The 19,718-nt window shown below is 45.2% G+C and overlaps 1 protein-coding gene across 1 annotated transcript; it reads right to left on the reverse strand.

Annotated features, from left to right (window-relative positions):
* Nucleotides 1–297: 297 nt before the first annotated feature.
* DISP2 (dispatched RND transporter family member 2) lies at nt 298–18,369 on the reverse strand. Its single transcript, XM_048949447.1, has 8 exons — nt 18,289–18,369; nt 11,104–11,556; nt 9,391–9,420; nt 7,985–8,108; nt 6,950–7,065; nt 6,534–6,652; nt 5,749–5,846; nt 298–4,627 (listed from the first exon to the last, which is right to left on the reverse strand). The coding sequence occupies exons 1-8, from the start codon at nt 18,366–18,368 to the stop codon at nt 1,208–1,210; spliced, it is 4,440 nt and encodes a 1,479-aa protein (XP_048805404.1). The 5' UTR covers nt 18,369; the 3' UTR covers nt 298–1,207.
* Between the last annotated feature and the right edge of the window lie 1,349 nt (nt 18,370–19,718).

Raw genomic sequence — 19,718 nt, forward strand, 5'->3', positions numbered from 1 at the left:
AAACACCCACCTCAGCTCCCAGCATGGTGCGGGAAATACTGAAACACACGACCCGTCTCAAGAAGGGTCATTAAGTTTATATGGGTATTCCTTGTCTACGTGGGGCAGCCCCTCTCCCACAGAGCTGGCAAGTCTGCTGGGGATCCAAGGGAGAGAATCTGTCAAGTCTGTGTTTTCCTTCTGCTGACAACGCTGCAAAACGACATTAAGTGCCTTATTACCACCTTCAACCACAGCATATTTGGCAAAAATGAAGCATCACGCAAATATAGTAAAAGTTTGTTTGTAAGCGTTTATTTTACATCAACTTGTAGGAATAATTTGTTTTTGAGAAAGGTGAGGAAAGTACTTGATTTTCTGCTTGTTCCTATAGGGAAATTTTTTTTTTTTTTGTAAAATCATATGCAAATTTTAAAAAGTTGTGTGTTTGTAGCCTTGTGTGGAAACGGCTGTGGAGACAGAACACGTCCGAAGGGATGAGGGCACTTCTCAAAGAGGAGATCTTCCACCATAGATCTTTGTTAGTATCAGTAGTGATGCTGAGAAAACAAGCTGAAACTGCCACCAAAAACAGGGTGGGGATGAGAATAGGTCTACAGCCTCCTCCCTGATCAATAAGAGAACATGCCAACTGAAAAGTCCTGGTGAGAGTCTTAAAATAATATCTGAAGTGTTTTGTAGAGATGGATGAACGTGAATTCACATACTCAGTAGAAAATGAAAGACCTTTTTTTTTTTTTAACATTATGCTTTCCACTTGAAATCCATAGGTGTGATTTTGGTTTTTGGCTCTTTTGTTTTGTTTTGTTTTGTTTGTTTGTTTGTTTGTTTGTTTTTGACATGAACTCTCTGTCCCTAAATATCTGGGGAAATTCTTCTCATTATTTCCCTCCTATGTGAGTTTAACAAGAAAAAATCTAATCACCATTTAGGAAACGACAAAACAGGTTTACTCAATACATTCCACAGTACAGCTGTGAATGTGGCACAGGACACTGGAAGGTCGAAGGGCTTTATACTCCACCATGACTGATCTCGCAATATCAGATTTGCTGGTTCTGTGAAAGCACGGGTACTTGCACAGCTGAAATACTATGAAATAGTTTCAGCCCAAAGAGAGGTGGGAGGAAAAAATTGATATTTACAGTTCCAAGGAGATTTCGACTTCCCCTTTCCTTAGCAGTACAGTTTTGTTCTCTGCAAGATTTCAACTGTTGTATCCAGAACTTTGAGCGCTAGATCGCTTGATCCAAACATCAGGCATGTCTGGTTGGCTGTTAGGTAACACAACGGGCCCTTCACTCCCTAATCCAAATCGATTTTTCCATGAAGAGCTGTTTTGCTGCGATGCTGCTGGAGAGATATCAAAGACAGTCTCCCTCAGGTCCAGACGCAGTGTATCTCTCTTCCCGTTCAAGTAGCCTCTCTCTGTTTGACTGTATGAATCAGAGAGCTCTAAGACATCAGGACAAGAACTGGCTGATTCAGCAAGCTTTAGGCCTTGCTCAAAATCACTAATCGATGTCTCACTGGAGATGTTGAGCATGTCAAAAGAGCTGCCAAGAGAACAAAGGCATCTGTGAATTTTGTAGATGTCAGCAGCAGGAAGATGGCTGTTGTCTGAGGTATAATCTGACTGCTGCTGGGCAGTGTCAGTGGAGCACTGTGATTTATTGAGCTGCCCTTCTTCATTCACACCAGCTGGCTGAGTATAGTCCAGCTCAGAACTATCCCAAGCTTTTGGGCTGTATTTTCGACACTGACAATCTCTGCATAATCTCTCCCTGTGAATTTCTGCTCCTGAGCTGCTGTGTTTGTAAGGAGAGGAGGTTTGCAAGGCAGGACACTGGCACAGGACGGACTGGTCACATCCAAGGTTCTCTTGCAGATTCTGTCTCTCTCTTTCAAGGGGAGGGTGTGATCCTATTCTTGGGCACCTATTATCTTCAGCTTGCATGTCTTCTGAGGGCACTGATGGCCTGTTGGACAGCTTGCTTGTGGATGTGCTGTTGTCAAAACTGTCACTCAGTTTTCTGGACAAAGGCTGGAGCTCATATTGCTCATTTGCAGTGTTGGACTCCTGGACCTTCCGCAATCGGTTTTGCTTCTCATTTCCCCCACAGGCATAGGTTCCATTTGGCTCAGAGTCATCAGAATAATCTTTCATGGTGTGGGCACAAGGCCAAAGAATCTGCCCGCAGTTCTTCTCTGGGCCAAAGAAGCAGCACAGTGACTGGAAAAAGAAGCTGGCAAATCCACAGCTGATACACTTGATCATCATTATAAATATCCCCAACTTTCTATAGGCCAGAACTGTAGCGGGCAACATAATGACTCCTGCAGAGAACAAAGCAGATGCTGCCATCGCAGTGGCACAGCTCATTTGCTTCAGGGAAAAGGCCACTCGGCTCAGGCGGTCCGAATGGGGGCACAGATGGTAGGAGATACAGTAGTTGACAGTAAAGTCAACAGAGAGACCTACTGCAGCTGAAATGAAGAGAGACTCCACCGCGTTGAGCTGCCACTCCAAGAGGACCAAAAGGCCAACAGTTACCAGGACAGTGCCTGCAATGGCAGTCACAGAGAAAACGCTAAGGAGAACATTCCAGGTAGTGAGCAGCAGCACCACAAAAGAAATGGCAATAGAGAGCCCCATGACCACTATTGTTTCTGTGCTGAGACTGTGCTGGAGGTTGTACAGCTCTAGTTTACTGGTAAACCACCCATTCTGAAGTCCCACAGGGGCAGTTTTCATTTCTTCTGTTACCCAGAGGTTGATTTCTTCATAGAAGTGTTTGGCTTTGCTGTAATTGAAGCTGTAGTGATAAACAGTTTGAAATTGCAGTACTAAGGCAGCAAGATTTCCCTCTCCATCAAATCTGAGGCCCAGATCGTATGTTTCTGCCTCTTCCCTGCCTTGTTCCAGGAGCATCATTTTTATGCAGTGTAGGAAGACTTCGCTTCCATAAGGGAAAGAGAACTGGTTACAGCACAGGTTGAAGCTATTGTCTCTCTGGGAGCACTGGCGACTATCCATCCACCTGACAAACTCCTCCATGAAACACACAGTAGATTTCTGCTCCGTATCAAGGTAATAGAAAGTTTGGTTCTTCACCTTTTTACAGAATTCAAAGAGCCACTTCTGGGCATCAGGACTTTGGATTGTGAAGGTGGCATCTGCCACAAGGGTGCCATTGCTTTTTGGATTGAAATGGTCCCCATTATCCACAGGCAGGATACCCCAGATGATAGTGACTGGCATACGCTGCCCTTCTCCATGCTCTAGCCTCTCAAACATGAACTGGTGGCAGTACTCAGAGTCGTACCTCTCAAAGGGGTGGCTCAGTCTGAACACCTGAACAGACGATGACTCAAGAGTCGGGAGTTTGAGTTTTGGGTTGGAACAGGAAATGTAGGCACCTCCGATTGCTAAAGCGGCAAACCAGCAGATCCAGATGTACCGAAACTTGATGACCCCACAAGGCAAAAGCTTTTCAAATAACAACTTGGAGGTTTCGCACAATGTCTTCTGGAGACCCCTGAGAACATAGTGGAGGGAGAGAGCCACTCTCTTGTGGCCGGTGTTTTTCCAGTAGTCTTCTGGCTTGTGAACGCAGGTTGTCGCAATGTAGCGCTCATACAGCACAGCCGAAGACGGAAGCCAAGTCATCATGAATATGAGATTCACTAGGACGGAGGTGCCCATGTAAACAGCAAAGCAGCGGATGGCTATTATATTGCTAATGTAGCTGGCATAGAAGGCAGCACCCGTTGTGAAGCAGGATGCCAACATGAGATATGCAAAATGATGCATGGTTTGACTCACCCGCTGTGAAAGCCCAGCAGAAGGGTTCTGGCTCTTGCTCAGGTTCCAGAGGTCAAAGAAGATGAAGGTGTGGTTGGCACAAATGCTGCTGAGAATGATAACAGCCGTCAGGTTTACGAAAGGGAAGTAGGTGAATCTGAAGGCCACCTTGTACAAGAAGTAGGAGATCATCAAAGAGCTGACGACAGTGAGCAGGACCATCAAGGTAATAAAGACCGAGCGTAAATAAAAAGAAATGATTAGAAAAATAGCTAATATTGCCAGAACTGGATATTTAGTATCCAGTAAAAGATAGTGCTGGAATAGTTTCTGTTTAAGGCCCAAGTCCATTCCAGTGATAGATGTATAGTTATCAAATAGATCCCAGGATTCAAGATTGTCTAAGTAGATCCCCATCATAGATGCACCTTTCCTTGTAGGCAAAAAGAGTAGGCTGTACTTGAGAGATGGCACTTGGTACTCAATTGTCTGGGGACTAAGAAAGTCTCTGTCAACCAAGAAGTGAAGAAGCTGGTAAATAGCATTGAAGCGGGTACATTTTTCTGGGACTTTGGCACACTGAGGGTGTTTCTGTCTCATGGTCTCAGGACCTATGCATGATGGAGTGAGGATACCTTTGTGGTAGTCTGGAGCGCAGGCACGAAGGAGAGCCAGGGTGTGGGAAATGTCTCCTTGAGTTATCTCCAGACAAGAAGACCTGTTGTACAGGACAGCAATGTAGTTCCCCAGAGACCAGCTTGGGCAACATTCATTGGCTTCAGTACGTTGGCAGAGGTCTCTAAAATGCACATGTGAGCGTATCTGAAAAATAGCCAAGGGAACATCATGTGAGGTCCACTCTGCACGCTTTATCTTGCTCCTCACAGTAACCCTCCCCTCCAGCTGTACAAGCCATGGCTCTCAGTGACAAACTGCACATACTAAAGCAATTGAAGCACACTAGCCTTCTGCCAAAAAAGGAAACCTTGTCCATTGTTTACAGGTTATAACCTCTGATTTGAAGATTTGGATCCTTCTCCACTATCCTAGTGACAGCATTGCCCTTCATTTTTCAGGTGTTCTCAAGGCTAGTACAGAAGGGGGAGATACTTTGTACTGATTTTATTTTATATTAAGTTTTATTTTTATTTTACTCCTTATATTATTACTATACTTGCTAGTAGAATCACTGGCAGCCAAAGAAATTATGTGCAGTCCTCCAGGGCACACAGTCTTGTTGTCTTACCTGTTATGCATTGGGACTTCTAGCTCTGTGCGTTTCTCCATTGCAGGCATTACTGTGCTGGCAGCTGCAGGCACACCACAGCAGCTCAGGTGTGGCTGACAACATGACTAGCACTGCTGAGTGTGCAATATGCAGTGATGTGGATGGGTCTGGAAGCCTGCACCCTCTGTGTGCTGTGAGATGGTTTAAAACCTAGTTTGGCTGCAGCTCCCATAACTGTGTATCTGGCACGGTGTAGTGTGAACACAGAGCCTTCTGCCAGCAGGATGTCAGGCTCTTGCAGTGGAGGTTTCCTGGAGTCTTATCACTTAGAGTTGTTCAAGATCCTGTGGCAAACACAACTAATCCTATTAAACGTCCCTTTTAAAAAACACTGTGGCAGTCTCCAGGACAACAGCTCCATTTTGGTAATTAGGTTCTGCTGCTCAACATTCTCAACAGCTTCTGATGGACGTCTTTGGCTTCTGGACAAGGTTTTTTGCCCAGTGACTGTGTATTCTTGTTTAATGGCAGCTGGACTTCAGGGATAGGTGAAATCATTCTTGTGTTGCTAGGTAGGTAAAATGCTCTGGAGTTCTCTAGGCTGAAACCTGCTCTGCAGCTTATGTTGTTTTTTCTGCCTTTGAGCTAGCTATTCAAGATAATGACAGTCAGAAAAGAGATAATATGTATATATGTTCTTTGTGACATTACTAACCTTGTCTTGTTCAATTTGACACATGGACTGAATAGCTTGCAAGTTCCATAAGCTCCCAGCAGTTGTGGACATAAATACCAGCTTGGAATAGCCCTTCTCTGAAAGAAAGGAAAATGTAAAAGAACAGGAAAAAAAAAGCCAACAGCAGATATTAGGTAATGAAGATGAGTTAATCAAGCTGGTTGGAGTAGACCCTCTGGGCATTGAAATAAATAAATAAGTGAACTGTGCTGTCTCCAAGGCACAAGTCCACAGGACTCCCTGAAGACAACCAGGTCATGAAGCGGCTTGTAGTGACTGGTAGCATCCCCATGTGTGATCTGACCCAGCTCCTCACCCAGCTGTCAGCAGCAGGAGAACAAGGATGGAATGTTTTCAAAATGCACTCTCCATGCTGATAGCTTGCTTTCAGTGAGTGCTGCCATCTGGTGCTGCACCCCCTCTTAGAGAGTGAGGAGCTGAAGTCCAGCCAAGAACTCCCAAGGACCTGACAGTTTGGTGTTTGACTGATCTCAAAAGTGGAGTTGAGGCAGGGGAGGGAGTCAGACTATCTGCATGCTGTTCCTCTTTCTTCTATTTATTAACAAGTTTGAGGTATCTTGGAGTGGTGGTGTTGTTTTTTCCCGTTTTTCACTATCATATGTATTGCAAGAAGAAAAGAAGGAAGGGTAGTGGCATTGTGTGCACGGCTTTCTCAGAGCTCTTCCCAGTGTCCTAAAACACTTTGACAATTCTGTACACTGTTGAATTCTGGGTGCATACTGCTCCATCACAACTCCACTCACCTGGGGGGCCGCAAAAGAAACCATCTACTCCATAGATTTGTTCCACCATTCTCCGTGTCCTCGCTTCTTGTCCTCCCTGAACAGCCTTTTGTCCTCTGCTAGTGCCAATGTCATCATAGCTAGCAAGAGATGATATAATTTGTGTAAGTAGAGAGATCAGCTGGCAACGAGTGATGTTGACTAGCGAGTCTCTGGTAAACTGTGAAATAAACACATGGAGAGTTCAGAGCCTAATTCCTAGTATCCAGAGTGGGGAAACAAAGCACATTGCAAGGCAGCAGACTTTATACCCTCCAGTGCTCAGTTGCTTTCTAGCACAGGATGTACACTGTAATTCACGTAAGTATCTTGGAACAGTGAATCGGTACCTGTATACCCACCATTTTCCTCAAAGCGCCCTCACCAAATGCAAATACCTTTTCTTCTCAGCATATGGAGAAAGGGAAAAGGTCTTCTTGTGGCCCGTATGGCTCTCTACATTCCTCCATACAATGAGCTTTCTGCCAATGTCAGTATCTCGTGGCTCAAAACCCTGTAGTCAAGCAGAAGGGTTTTATAATCAGCATGCATTTTAGCTTAGCTTAGCATTCCTTAATGCTTCTTCTTAGACATAGAAACTATATGAGACTATTTGAGATGATTCCTGCATCTTGGAGAGATACACACATTGATTTTTCCCTGGAAATACTGCATCCAAGAGATGAGAGGAAAAAAATATTTCTCCTTTCCTTTTTGAGCATGGATAGCTATAGTGTGAGTCCTCAGCACTGCAGAGATGGGCTGGTGGTTGTTGTTGGCACAGGGTGTGCTCCCTAACCCAGCTCAAGAGTGAAGCTCAGCCCTTCCGCAGCTGCCAAGTGTAACCCAAAGTTTGCTGTGCCCCCGTCCTGAGAGATGCACTCTTTCTAAGGAGGGAAATCTGGAGATGCATCTCTGTAGGCTGGAGCAAACAGTCCTTAGGAGTGAGCTGGAGTGTTTAGAAGCTGATGAGGACATACTACCAGAGCAGCATGCTGGGCCTCAGGAAGGGGACTTAACACTGAATACTAACAGAATTGCTTCACCAGTGAAAGCTATTGAGCAGTGCAGCAGTGAAATAGCAAGGAATAAAAGCCTTTCACTAATGAGTGATGTCACTATTTCTGTTTTTGTGACTGTGGTATCAAAGAAACAGTGAGTACTGAACATTACTCTGAAACATTATGTCCATCCAGAAGGAATCTTGCTTTGGTTGCACACTGTGAAGATAAGAGGGAAGAAGATAGCAGATCACTGATAAACACTGCCGTTTATTTCTAGTGGCTTTAGTGTCCTCCTGTCCTGCCTTGCTGCCTCTATCTGCAGAGAAGGAGGGAAGCATAGGCTTGTTTTGTATGGCAGAAAGAACGCATTACTAGTCGCCCTGTGGATTTCCTTTTGTTCACACTGACATATTGCCTGTAGGGACTTACCATCAGGGGTTCTGAAAAATCCGGCAAATTTCCAACAAGCAGGCCAGCTAAAGTACAAACCACAACTGTCACTGCACACAGCACCAGGACAGCAATGGGCCACTCTGCGATCATTTGAGAATAACTAGAATCAACAGGAGGAGAAAAAATGCAGCTGTTAGAGCCCTTCTGCTATTAGCACGAAAGCTGCTGTTGAGCCGACATAGTGCTAATAAAAGGAAGTTAAAAGAATTAGGGGTTTTTGGTTTGAGCACTTGTTTATTGAAAAGCTTAGAGGCTCTAGTACAGCTATTAATGAATGTATTATATTTCCACTATATTAGAGGCAACTCTAATTAACTCAGGTAACCACATTTTGCCTCTGTATATTTTCTTGCTTTTTCAATTGGAAATAATAAAACCCAGACTCTTCCATCCTAAGGCAAAAGGAAGCTTTAAATATTTAACTTAAAAGGCTGCATTTAGAAGGAGCTTCTCATGCTTTCGTTTTTCCCATTGTGCAATCTACGCCAGTAGCTGTCTTGCTGTTTGGCCTGCAGATTTTCTGCCCATGGACCCTAAGAAGTTTAGCTATTCTGAAAGGTCTCCTGAAGATAACTAGCTCAAGCAAGTCATTATTATTGCTCTAAATTCACTCGCTGTATGGGAGCCTGCCTTACTGCTGGGAAATACGTAGACACCTGCAAAGTTAAAAGAGGATGGAAACCACTGATCTGATGTTCAACCACCATTAGGACTGTCAGCAGCAGTCATGAAGTGAGCAAGTGGTTTCTGAATCTGCAGGATGAGAGACTCACCCTGATTGCAGCCTCAAAGCCAAACACTGACCCTACAACAAAAGCACCAGCAAGCGCTGCAGATCAGGGTTTGGAGAACACACAAAACCACATAGACTGGTGTAATATGGTGGTCCTTCAAACAGCCTTTCACGTGAGTTTAGGTCAGGCCTATTTTGTTTTTATTTTTTTTTTCAATTTAAGCCTCATGAATCATTGTGCATAGCCTTGCAACAAAGATCTCTCCTACTGTAGCTTGTGAGAAAATGCAGGACTCTACTGCTATTGCTCCTGATACCCTTCTGATTCCCCATCTGGTGGGCCAAGCTGGCTTAACCCCGCCAATGTAACTATAAATATAAAGCTGCTGTATGGACTAGAGCCAGGCACCTGCTCTGAAAACGGCCATCAAAGCACCGTTGCTATTCACTTGTACAGGTTGTACAAGCAAATAGAAATTTTTCCAGACGGATGAGAAGCATGGAGCAGGGAGTGCTGACCTTGCCTCTGAAACTGGGCCTGCTGGGGAGGTTCAATCACCAGCACTGATGCCCTGCATTTGCTAATAGCAGAGTAGGAGAGTCATGATAGTAGGATATAAGAATGGCAAGGATTTGATATTAAGCATACCTTTTGGGCATCCTGAAAGCCTTGTCATGTCTGCAGACAGAAAAAAAAAAAAAAAGGCATACATTTATTATCTTCCTGCCAAGCACTGTCTTGGGTACCTAGTGAGCAAGTTTACCCCTCCAGAAGCTGAGCCACTGCTGTGGGAGTTGTTTGGCACCAGATGAGTTTGCGTAATGAATAATAGGGTCTTTCCCTCTCTCTCTGGCATTTTAACCAAACCAAATAGGAAAACTCTTAGTAATTCCTCTGTGTTGCCCCTCCAGAAAACTGAATAGAATTTAAAGGACATAACATAATCTCATAGGAATCACATTTTAACACTTATCCATGAAAATCTATATTTTTCAAGTGCTTTTCTGCTGAATTTTTAAATTACTTCTTGGCAACAGTGTAACTCTATGAAATTTTATGATCAGAGCTAACAATGCCTATAGTTTTTATTTCCTGTTCAACTCAGCAAGGATTTTCCAGAAAGTCAATCTCATTTGTTTCCTGAGCCAATTCAGAGATGACATTTGTCCAATCTAGAGGAAAAGGAGGCCAGCAGAGCTGCTCAGAACATTTTTCTGGTGTTTCCATCACAGAGCAGCTCTTGTCATTCTTTGTAGAGCTCTGAGGGATAAAAGAAAGAAGCCTTTCTGAGGTATCCGAGGTTACCTTTATTAGTGAATCCCTATGGGCAATCTTAACAAAAAAACTGTATTTCAGTGGTCACCATATCTGAAGGGCCTTTCCTTCTGCTCTCCATTTCCACCTGAGATGTCTCCCTGAAATGCATGGTCTCATCACTCTAATGCTCCACAGATTCAAGAGAGAGGGGAGCAGAAAAAAATCCTCATAGATTTTTCCTCAAAAAGGAGTCCCTATTTAGCTGCACACTGCCTGTCCTTTGTTAATTCTTCCACAATAGCTTCTCAAGCAGAATTGCTCAGGCTAAAAACCTTATTCTATCATTGTTGTAATATCACTTTTCTGTCTGCTAGTGCTGCACATTCTGCCAGTGATTTGCGGTCCAGCTGCATTTCCTACTTGAATAACCTGTTAGAGAGAAAGCAGCTAACAATTTTATTGATGCAATATTGATGCAAATGCAAACACAAACAAATTAAATCCTCTGTTAATGGTTAGAAAATGAGACCATAAAGGACTATTGTGCCTAACCCTGCACTGCTGTAAAAAAGCAGGGAATCCTACACCATTGAACTTTGCTTGCTGCCTACTGCTTGTTGCAAAGCAACCTGGAAGACCAAGTCGTATTCCCCAACTTTGCATTTCTCACTTTATTTCCCTCCCCTCCATCATAGGCAGCAGCTTCACTAGGAGTAGAAAAATGAATGACTCGAGCTCTTATCACTCAGAAACTCTGCCAAGATAAAGGATTAGCCAGCTGGCTATCTTGAGTGCAAATGGAGAAAAGGGGAGGATCACAGAAGATGGGCATGATCACAGCTGGCTGATGCAGGAGTAACAGAGTGACCTTGGCTCTATTTAACAGGTCACCTTGAGAAGGAAATCCTGACTCTCCCAGGTGCGGGAATGGTAGTTGTATATGTTCCTAATGGGTGGAAAGAGAAAATTCTATCCCTCTATATTTCTGGGGGCATCTACTGCTTCAAACTGGTAAGCAAAATCACTCAGAGCCTTCCGATCCTGTCCTAAAGTTCAGGAGATGCCTTCTGAAAACTGCTGAACCATTCTCCATATGCCTCTTACCTGACTGTTACAATGTGGTGCTGCACCGGTTGGGAGAGTCGCTGCCCAGGGGACCACCGTTTCCAAGGGGTTTCCAAAGCCTCATGATGAGAAGCTGGGACGGGATTGCTGCTGGAGAGGTGAGAACACAACGTGGACCTCTCACCGTGCCCAGGGAGCAGGGGCAGGCCATAGCTGCCTCGGGGCTCCTGCTGATTGCAGGAGTAATACAAGTGATGCTGTTGCGTGTCCTGGGAGCTCGACGGTACCTGACCATTGGACTGGGTGGAGATTGGCCCCAGTGTGTGGCTGGAGGAGGGCAGGTGGTCTCCCCCCAGCCTGGGCGATGCAGGAATGGGGCAGTGATGGACCGGGCAGATTCTTTCCCAAGAAGTACCACTGTAGCTGGGCTCAGTGTTGGCAATCTCTGGCATGGCGAGACAGGTCTGGCAAGGTCCTGCATTTCTTTTTTCTCTGTGAGGAAACAAAGGGATGGTAAAACTTTTTCTGCTACAGCATCAGGAGGGCTATGCTGGGGAATTGCATCTTGTCTCCCACTTAATGCAAAAGACATAAGACCTCAGCCTCTGTTTACTGTATCAAGAGCCAGGACTGAGCTGAACCATGCTTTTTACAGAAACATCCATGCCTCACTCATGGAGTGCAGCTGATGGTGAATCTATCATACCTTTTTGCATGTTATTCCAAAATTATGAAAAATAGCGTAACGTGCCCTTGAAGAGTTTTCAGCTCCTCTAGTGGCTGTGGTCTTAGAAACCAGTATGGCTTCAATGTATAGGTAGAGTTAATTAAATGATAATGGCATTTAATTAGATGGGCCTCCTTATTCCTTCTTATTTCTTCCAAGGGATTTCAGTGCCAAAAAAAAAAGGGCAAAACACGCTGGCTGGTGATAAAGGTAGGATCCTAATGTGGAAGCACAGAGTAATTACAGAGATCTGAGTCTTTGTGACAGCAAGAAAAGCCCTCACACACCGTAGGATGATGTCACACTGACCCAAAAGTGCCTTTGAAATTACCATCTCACTGTCAGGGAGCTTCAGAAGCACTGTGCAATTTGGAGTTCAGAAGGCAAGAATGATATGGATACACCTACAGCCTCTGGTGGTTGATCAGAGAACGTGCCATGGTGTCTACAGCTGAGTTATATGCCTGCTGTAGTGTCTGGCATTAAGCATTAAGTATAATGGATTATTTGGGCCAGCTAGAATAACAGAGTGTCTTGAGTTGTCAGAGAATTATGAGTACTGGATTGAGACAAGAATGAAATGAACTTTAGCCTGAGGCACCTGATGAGATGTGGAGAAAAACTGAAGACAAAATACAACTGAGAAGGGAATATTTTCAAAACTTTGCAGCGTTCATCTCATTTCTCTTTCTGACAGACATGGAAAAAGACAGAATTTTAGCAATTACAAGTCTCCGGAATTGCACCCGAAGTTAAATAATAGTATCAATGACAAAAGAGATTTGAAGATTTCCATTAGTTCAGTACTGCTTGAAAATTGTTATTTTTTCCAGAAAGGAGGATATATTGGCCTTGGCAGCTCATGCTGTGTACTTTCCAACATCAATTGAGCTTATCAACACTGGGAAACTATATTTCATGATTATACAGAATAGGCTCGTTTCACTAAAACCATTACGACCGAGCAATGTTTGCAGTAGCAGTTATACCAATGCTAGTGTGGAGACTCATGGCACAGGTATTCCAGTCACTGCTACTTGCACATACAACCTATCCAGGACTAGTAACAAAGATATCTTGCCTAGTTAGACACCATCCAATGCTATTTTTAGTTGTTAGTTATGTAGTTACAGGCAGAGATGACATAGTCGAAGTTGCTTATCACAATGTCATTGACTTTGGAAGCAGTAACTGATGTTCACATGCAGCTTTTGGGTCATGAAATTGGCAAAACAGTTATCAAAAGAGTTAGCAAATGCCTCTGCATCCCTGGGAAAAGAAGGTACACCCAAAGGCAGGAAAGTCAGATCGGATCTGTGAGACTGCTGATTTTTCTTAAGGCAGCAGACGTACAAATTGGTGGCAACAAGACAAAGTTTGCACTGAAGCAAGTGCCAGAAAACCTGCAGACAGATGTGTGCACACCTCATTGATAAGCTTGACAGGTTTTTCTCAACAGTTCCAGCACTCAGCTGCCTCTGCTCTGCAATACAAAGGACTAATAAGACTTCAGCTAGCTCAGTGTAGTGAGAGGAAGTGCTGTTTGCAAAGCCCGAGCTCCTGAATAGATTGTGACAATGATATCCCATTCTCCCGCAGAGTTTGTCAAAAGATATAATATAAAATCCTGTCGCATGAAGTCCTTGCTGTCTTGTTACAGATGGATTAGTGGCAGGATTACCCAGACTTTCAAGCAAGTGATTTGGGTTATAGCTCTATGAAGGCAGCTTACAAAGAAGGCTACAAATTTTTTGGTGGTGTATACAAACACGCTGCACAAGACAATAAATCAGATGTCAGCAATGTGTTCATAGGATGGAATCTGGGGCTTGCTACAGCCTCATCAAAGTCACCTGCACTGGGGGGATTTGCATTCAGCTGTACAACTGCAGTGTAGAGCAGGTGCAACAAAGGCAGAGAAGGGAAAGCTTGTGGTCTGTGGCAATGAATGAAATGGCATATTTAATTAATTATTGCCCATTTACAATAATTGCAGAACCAACCAGCCAGGGACATAGTAACCACCACATCCTCCCTATCTATAGGAAGTCTCAGGGACGAGGTTTATTTGTGAGAGTATCACACTTCCATTCTTGAGATAAAAGTGTAACTCCTTTCCCTTCTCCCGGATTTCCAGCGGTTGCAGTGCAAGTTAATTTTATTTGGAGGCTTGTAGTTTTGTATTAGCAGAGCTGAGGCACTGAATTATCATCATAAAGCTGGAACTGTGGTTGTGTTATACTTCTGCAAAATCTAGACCTCTTCTTTATGCTTCTAGACCCCTTTTTGATGTCTCTTATTTATTATTTTTATATCTCTAATTTATTATTTTCAACATCTTCATCAATGACCTTGATGAGGGGATAGTGGCCACCCTCAGCAAGTTTGCTGATGATACGAAGTTAGGAGGATTGGCTGACATGCCTGAAGGCTGTGCTGCCATTCAGTGAGACCTGGACAGGCTGGAGAGCTGGGCAGTAAGAAACTGGATGAGGTTCAACAAAAGCAAGTGTAGAGTCTTGCCTCTAGGGAGCAATAATTGCATGCACCAGTACAGGCTGGGGGATGAGCTGCCGGAGAGGAGCTCTGCTGAGAGGGACCTGGGTGTCCTGGTGGACGACAGGTTGGCCATGAGCCAGCAGTGTGTCCTTGTGGCCAAGAGGGCCAATGGCATCCTGGGGTGCATTAAAAAGAGCGTGGCCAGCAGGGAGGTGATCCTCCCCCTCTACTCTGCCCTGGTAAGGCCTCATCTGGAGTACTGTGTGCAGTGCTCTGGAAAGAGTCCAGCAGAGGTCTACAAAGATGGTGAAGAGCCTGGAGCATCTCTCTTATGAAGAAAGGCTAAGTGAACTGGGTCTGTTTAGCCTTGAGAAAAGAAGACTGAGAGGGGACCTGATCCAGGTCTATAAATATCTAAGGTGTGGGGGGCAGAGTGGAGAGGCCAGTCTGTTTTCAGCAGTGTGTGGAGACAGGACGAGGGGGAACAGCAAGAAACTGGAGTATAGGAAGTTCTGTACAGATGTGCACAAGAACTTCTTTAGGTGAGGTGACGGAGCACTGGAACAGGCTGCCCAGGGAGGTGGTGGAGTCTCCTTCTCTGGATATGTTCAAGACCCGCCTGCACACCTACTTATGTGACCTAGTGTAGGGAACCTCAACAATCTCTGGAGATCCCTTCCAACCACTATGATTCTGTGATTCTGATTCTGTGATTCTGTGATTTTCTCTCTACCTTCCACGTATCACTTCCCTTAATTTAGGTACACCTTAAGTAAGATGTTTTCCAAAAATGCATAATAATTCACAGAAACTACCGCACTGACAATTTATGCTTCTGGTATTTCCACACCTGCAAAATATGTGTGGGTTGTTTTTTTCTTTTTAAGGGAAAACAAAATTCTTTTTCATGTAAACTGCTGGATTTGCATTGGCAGTGGACACAAGAGGCTTTTCATAACTGAATTAGTCTGAGGACTACACTGCCATGTCTGCCTGCATCATCTGTTACACTGGACAGGAGGAAAAGGCTTTCACCAGAAAAAAAACACTTTGAAGATAGTCAGGGAAATGCAAGAAACATGCGCTGAAAAATTCCATGTCCAAAACCCTCAGCTACACAATCTCCTGGTGGCAAAGGCAGGTGGCAAATCCTTGGATATCACAGATTGCATTCATTTTTTTTTGCACATACATTAATGTATTCAATGCTAATAGTTAACAGACAAGCCCACTCCCCTTGATTATCATCTTTGCTGTGAAATACTGTCATTTTCTGTTCTTTCTCCTCATGTGGTCTCAGCTCCATCCCCTGGCTGTTCAGCGACTTCATGTTTTAGAATAACTTTAGCTAATTCAAATCATTCAGTTGTGAGTCTTCTTCGTTATCTCCTTTTCAGGCTGCACAATTACAGTTCTGTCAATCACGCTCCAGATCCAAGTTGCCTTATGCTCATCTCCAACTCTGTGACAATGTGACCTTGGTTATCCAAAATCTCCAGGGAAACCTGGAGCTCACAAATAATGATAGTTTTGGATAATTACTGGTGACAGGTCTGCAGGTTTTGAGTCTTCAGTTGCTATGCTCTCAATTAGCCAGGGTGCTGGTGCATTTGATCTGCTGAGATCTGCACCGGAGATGTAGGCTGGTCCATGACACCTACTAGCATGTCACTATGACTTTTCTGGGTATCTAGGACCCTGAATTGTGTTTAGAAAATGGTTGTGGGTGTATTCCTGATTATTGTGTACTGTCAGACAGAAGAAGAGGTGGGCAAGAGCATTACACTGGACTAACACCAGGGGAAGAGAAACATTCTTTTCTCATTCCCATTCAGGACTGTGTCACATGTTTGACATATTTGGGATGGTGTGGGCAGAAATGGCCTCTCAGCCACAGAAAAGCCTACAGAAGCAGCCTGACAACCTCCTTTTTCTTCAAGCTCAACTGGATGCAACTAAAGAGATGCAGAGAGAAGGAAGATGAGCTGTATGCAGGTGACAGGCTGGAACAAACTGCTCCTGAGACCCAAATGAGTTGCATTTGTCATGCTGCTTCCCCATCTCTTCCCTTGAGATGCCTAGACAGGATAATAATCCAATTTATGAAACTGCCCAAGTCCCTTTAAGTGCAGCAGTGCTTTTCTGAGGCAAGCAGCAGGGCACAGGGAGCCCTGTACAGATGTGCACGAATCAGCAAAAGTGTCTCTTCCCTTTTCCTCTTCCCACAGGAAAAGATAACACCATTGTTATTGCTTATGTTTGCTTGTGCTTTTAACGTGACAAGTGCATGTATCCGGAGATTATGGGAGGGCTTATTGCATTTCACTCTCACCCATTATGTAGGTTCACTGCCCAGCTGGCAGGGAGGGATGGGCACCTGTCAAGCAATTCATCTCCTTCGTCGGCAGGGTCAAATTTTTGTACACTGGAAAATTTCTGTGTAGTTACTCCCTGTTTTGCTTTTTCAGTCTAGTAGCAAGATAACATGTATCCTTAAGAAGCCTTACAATCTTTTTTTTAATGAGACTCCTGCGTATGCTAAATCTTCATGAAAAATTAATGAGACTGAAAAGCTCTGCTTCCCACGTAGTCTGCCAAGAAAAGTTTAGTTTTATTATCCTTTCCATTGACTCATCTGAACAGCCTTACCCTCACCCCGGGCAGCTAGCAGTGCTGTGGGCACAGGTGTTTGGGATGGGGTGCAAGTAGACACAAAGGGCTCAGCCATCCCCACCCAGTCTCCAGCTCCAGGAAGGTCTGGATGCAGTTTGCTGTGTATACACTGGCAGTGTAAAACAAACAGATGTTCGAACCTGTTTGCTCATTCCTATTTTGAAGAAAACTACACCTTACTATCCCAGCCTTAAGAAGGTCAGAAAGAAGGTGTTGTTTATCGATGGTCATTTCAGTCAAGCATTGGCTTAGGCCAAAGGACAGGTGCTACAGAGCTAACCCTTCTGTGGCTACATGAACAGCCTTGCTTAAAGAAGCATTTATGTATAAGCTTGCTCAGGAGTCAGAGAACTATCATAATTGTCATAAATTTTAGTTCTTGAGTGTACAGCATGAGATAAAGTCAAGGCACCCATTTCAGCTGATGTAATTTGTATCCATAACTGAACTCTGACAGGCTGCAGTATTCGTTTTAAAGGATCTGTTCAAACGAGCAAGGATTAGACAGGCAAGTAAAGCTAATGGGGCTTTGCTGGTGCTCAGACCCCACCCAATGCCTGAGATTTAAGGCTGAGATGTGCAGAGCTAAGGAGATGCAACTGCCCCACTGGATCCCCCAGGCAGGTGGGGATGGCTTAGCGTGAAGATCCTGTGTCAGGCAGAAGTGAAACTCCTTGGGCTTTCAGAATGAATCTGTGTGTTGTTGAACTCAGGATGTGCCTTGCTCAGGAGAATCTGAAGAGCTCAGATCTGTTGCCTTCAGTCTAACAAATGGCAGTGTGGTCAAAAATTTGGGGATGGCTCTATGCCCAGGATCATGGGCTTGTTGGCATTTCTAGAAAATTGCAATGATTATGGCTTCCAGCCTGGTTTGAGACACCAGTTAAGGAAGCATATGGCATGGGGGGCAGAAGGAGAGAGCTGCAGGGTTTTATAGAAAAAAAACTTTGAATTGAAACCAGTTTTTGTCCAAAGCCTGGTGAAAAGAGGGCTTCATCCAAAACATGCTGAGCACTGCTAGCAATACTTCACCATTTGCAGGTGGGGTTGCTCACCTACTGCATGACAAAAAACCCCCAAGGAGGCCAAGTTCGCCACCAGCACAGGAGGCACGAACCACGAGGGTGCCAGCCAGACAGCACGGCTCTTGCAAACCCCGAAACGAGGGGCTTAGGACGAAAGGCACATGCACCTCGATGTGGCTGGAAGGCAATGTCAAGGCGCGGGATAACCGAGCCTCGCCCAGTGACCCCCCCAAAACAGCAGACACCGCCGAGCGCTCACCGCCGTCCCCCGCAGCTCCGCGCCGGTCTCCGCGCTCCTACCTGGGCGAGGCGGAGGCGCGGCCACGGCGCGTCCCCTCGGGCCGCTGCTCCCGGCGCGGCGAGGCCGGCCCGGCCTCCATGACCGGCTGCGGAGGCAGCCGGGGCGCTGTCCGCAGCTCGCGGTGCTGAACGCTCCCGGCGAGGCGGCGGCGACAGCTCCGCGCAGCGCTTGCGCGACCGCGGAGGCGGGCCCGGAGCGGCCGGCCAATGACCACGGGGCGCTGCCGGTGGAGGCTGAGGACGAGTGGAGGGCGGGGGAAAGCCGGAGGAGAGGCTGGGCGGTGTGGGTGAGCCCTCGGGTGTTGTCCGCATTTTTGGGAGGAGACTGAGCCAGAAAGGTACAGGTAAGAACTCTGGGCAATGCAAGAATGTGGGGTTCTCTCAAAGGTGGAGCAAAGCACCTCCAGCCCCAAACTCACTGTGCGTCCTCACTGAAAGATGTGCAGTAGAGCAGGCTATATGTTTGAGTAGTGCATTTTTAGGATGGCAGGTCCCTTGTAGAGTTGTGCTGCCCAAGGTAGGAAAGCTGCCAGAAGCACTCTTAGACTTCTTATCACAGGTGCAGGGCAGCATGTTGAAGTGCAGACGTTCACTATCTGGATTTTAGCAGAATTAAGTTTGTTTAAATAGATGGTAGCTTTGAAATAGCTGAGTTGAAAGTTAGAAGAATACAAGGAGGTCAGATCTGCTAACACTGGCTATCAGTACTGTAGCCCCATGTGAATGTCCATGACATTACTTGTGCTGGAAATGGCCTGAACCTTTCTCACGCCTATGCATATGGCCAGGAGAGTGACAGCAACCTTCTCTCTTCTCATGATTCTTCATGTGGCTGTGGGCATGGCTGTGACCTCCTTTCGCATGGCTGTGTCTATGATCCTCACAGGGGCAGTGACCTTCTCTCATATGAGGGTGGCATCCTTCTTGCTTCACGTGATACAAAAAAGCCGAAGCAAAAAGGGAGAGTATTAGATAAGAGAGTATCCTGTAATTCCCACTAATCCTCTAGCTGTTTGGAATAAGCCCTTCCCTGCCTCAATGACTTAAATGCCCACATCAGTTTAAAGAACAAAAACCTTTCTCTAATGCTACTATACTTTCTCCAACTGTAGGCTATCACCTCTTCAAACCCAGCAGGAGGGACTTCCAACAGCCAGGCTTCAAGTGTCCTAGTGAGATGAAACCCACTGAAGCGCTGCCCACAGCGAGGGGAGCAGCCTGCTTTGCTGAGCCTTAGCCACAGAAATGCCTGGTAGGATCAGATACGTCGTGCAGCTAGAGAGTAGCTTGTATTATGTTGCTCAGCAGGAAAGACAGAAACCTGGTATCTTCTGACAGGATTGGCTGGGATTAATGGGATGGCAAGGGTATGGTTGCTGTTTCCTTTTCTTTCTTCCCGACGCTAAATAATAATACTTACAGCAGCAGTA

The sequence above is a fragment of the Lagopus muta genome, chromosome 6 (genome assembly GCF_023343835.1).
Source record: "Lagopus muta isolate bLagMut1 chromosome 6, bLagMut1 primary, whole genome shotgun sequence".
Classification (NCBI taxonomy): Eukaryota; Metazoa; Chordata; class Aves; order Galliformes; family Phasianidae; genus Lagopus; species Lagopus muta.

Excerpts from the sequence above, each read along its gene's own strand:
- DISP2 (XM_048949447.1), bottom strand. The coding sequence starts at position 18,368 with ATGGAGGCCGGGCCGGCCTCGCCGCGCCGGGAGCAGCGGCCCGAGGGG. Across the intron at positions 6,653-6,949 it reads CCATATGCTGAGAAGAAAAG|CTATGATGACATTGGCACTA; the intron begins GTATTTGCATTT and ends ATCTCTTGCTAG. Across the intron at positions 4,628-5,748 it reads GTCAAATTGAACAAGACAAG|ATACGCTCACATGTGCATTT; the intron begins GTTAGTAATGTC and ends GCTATTTTTCAG.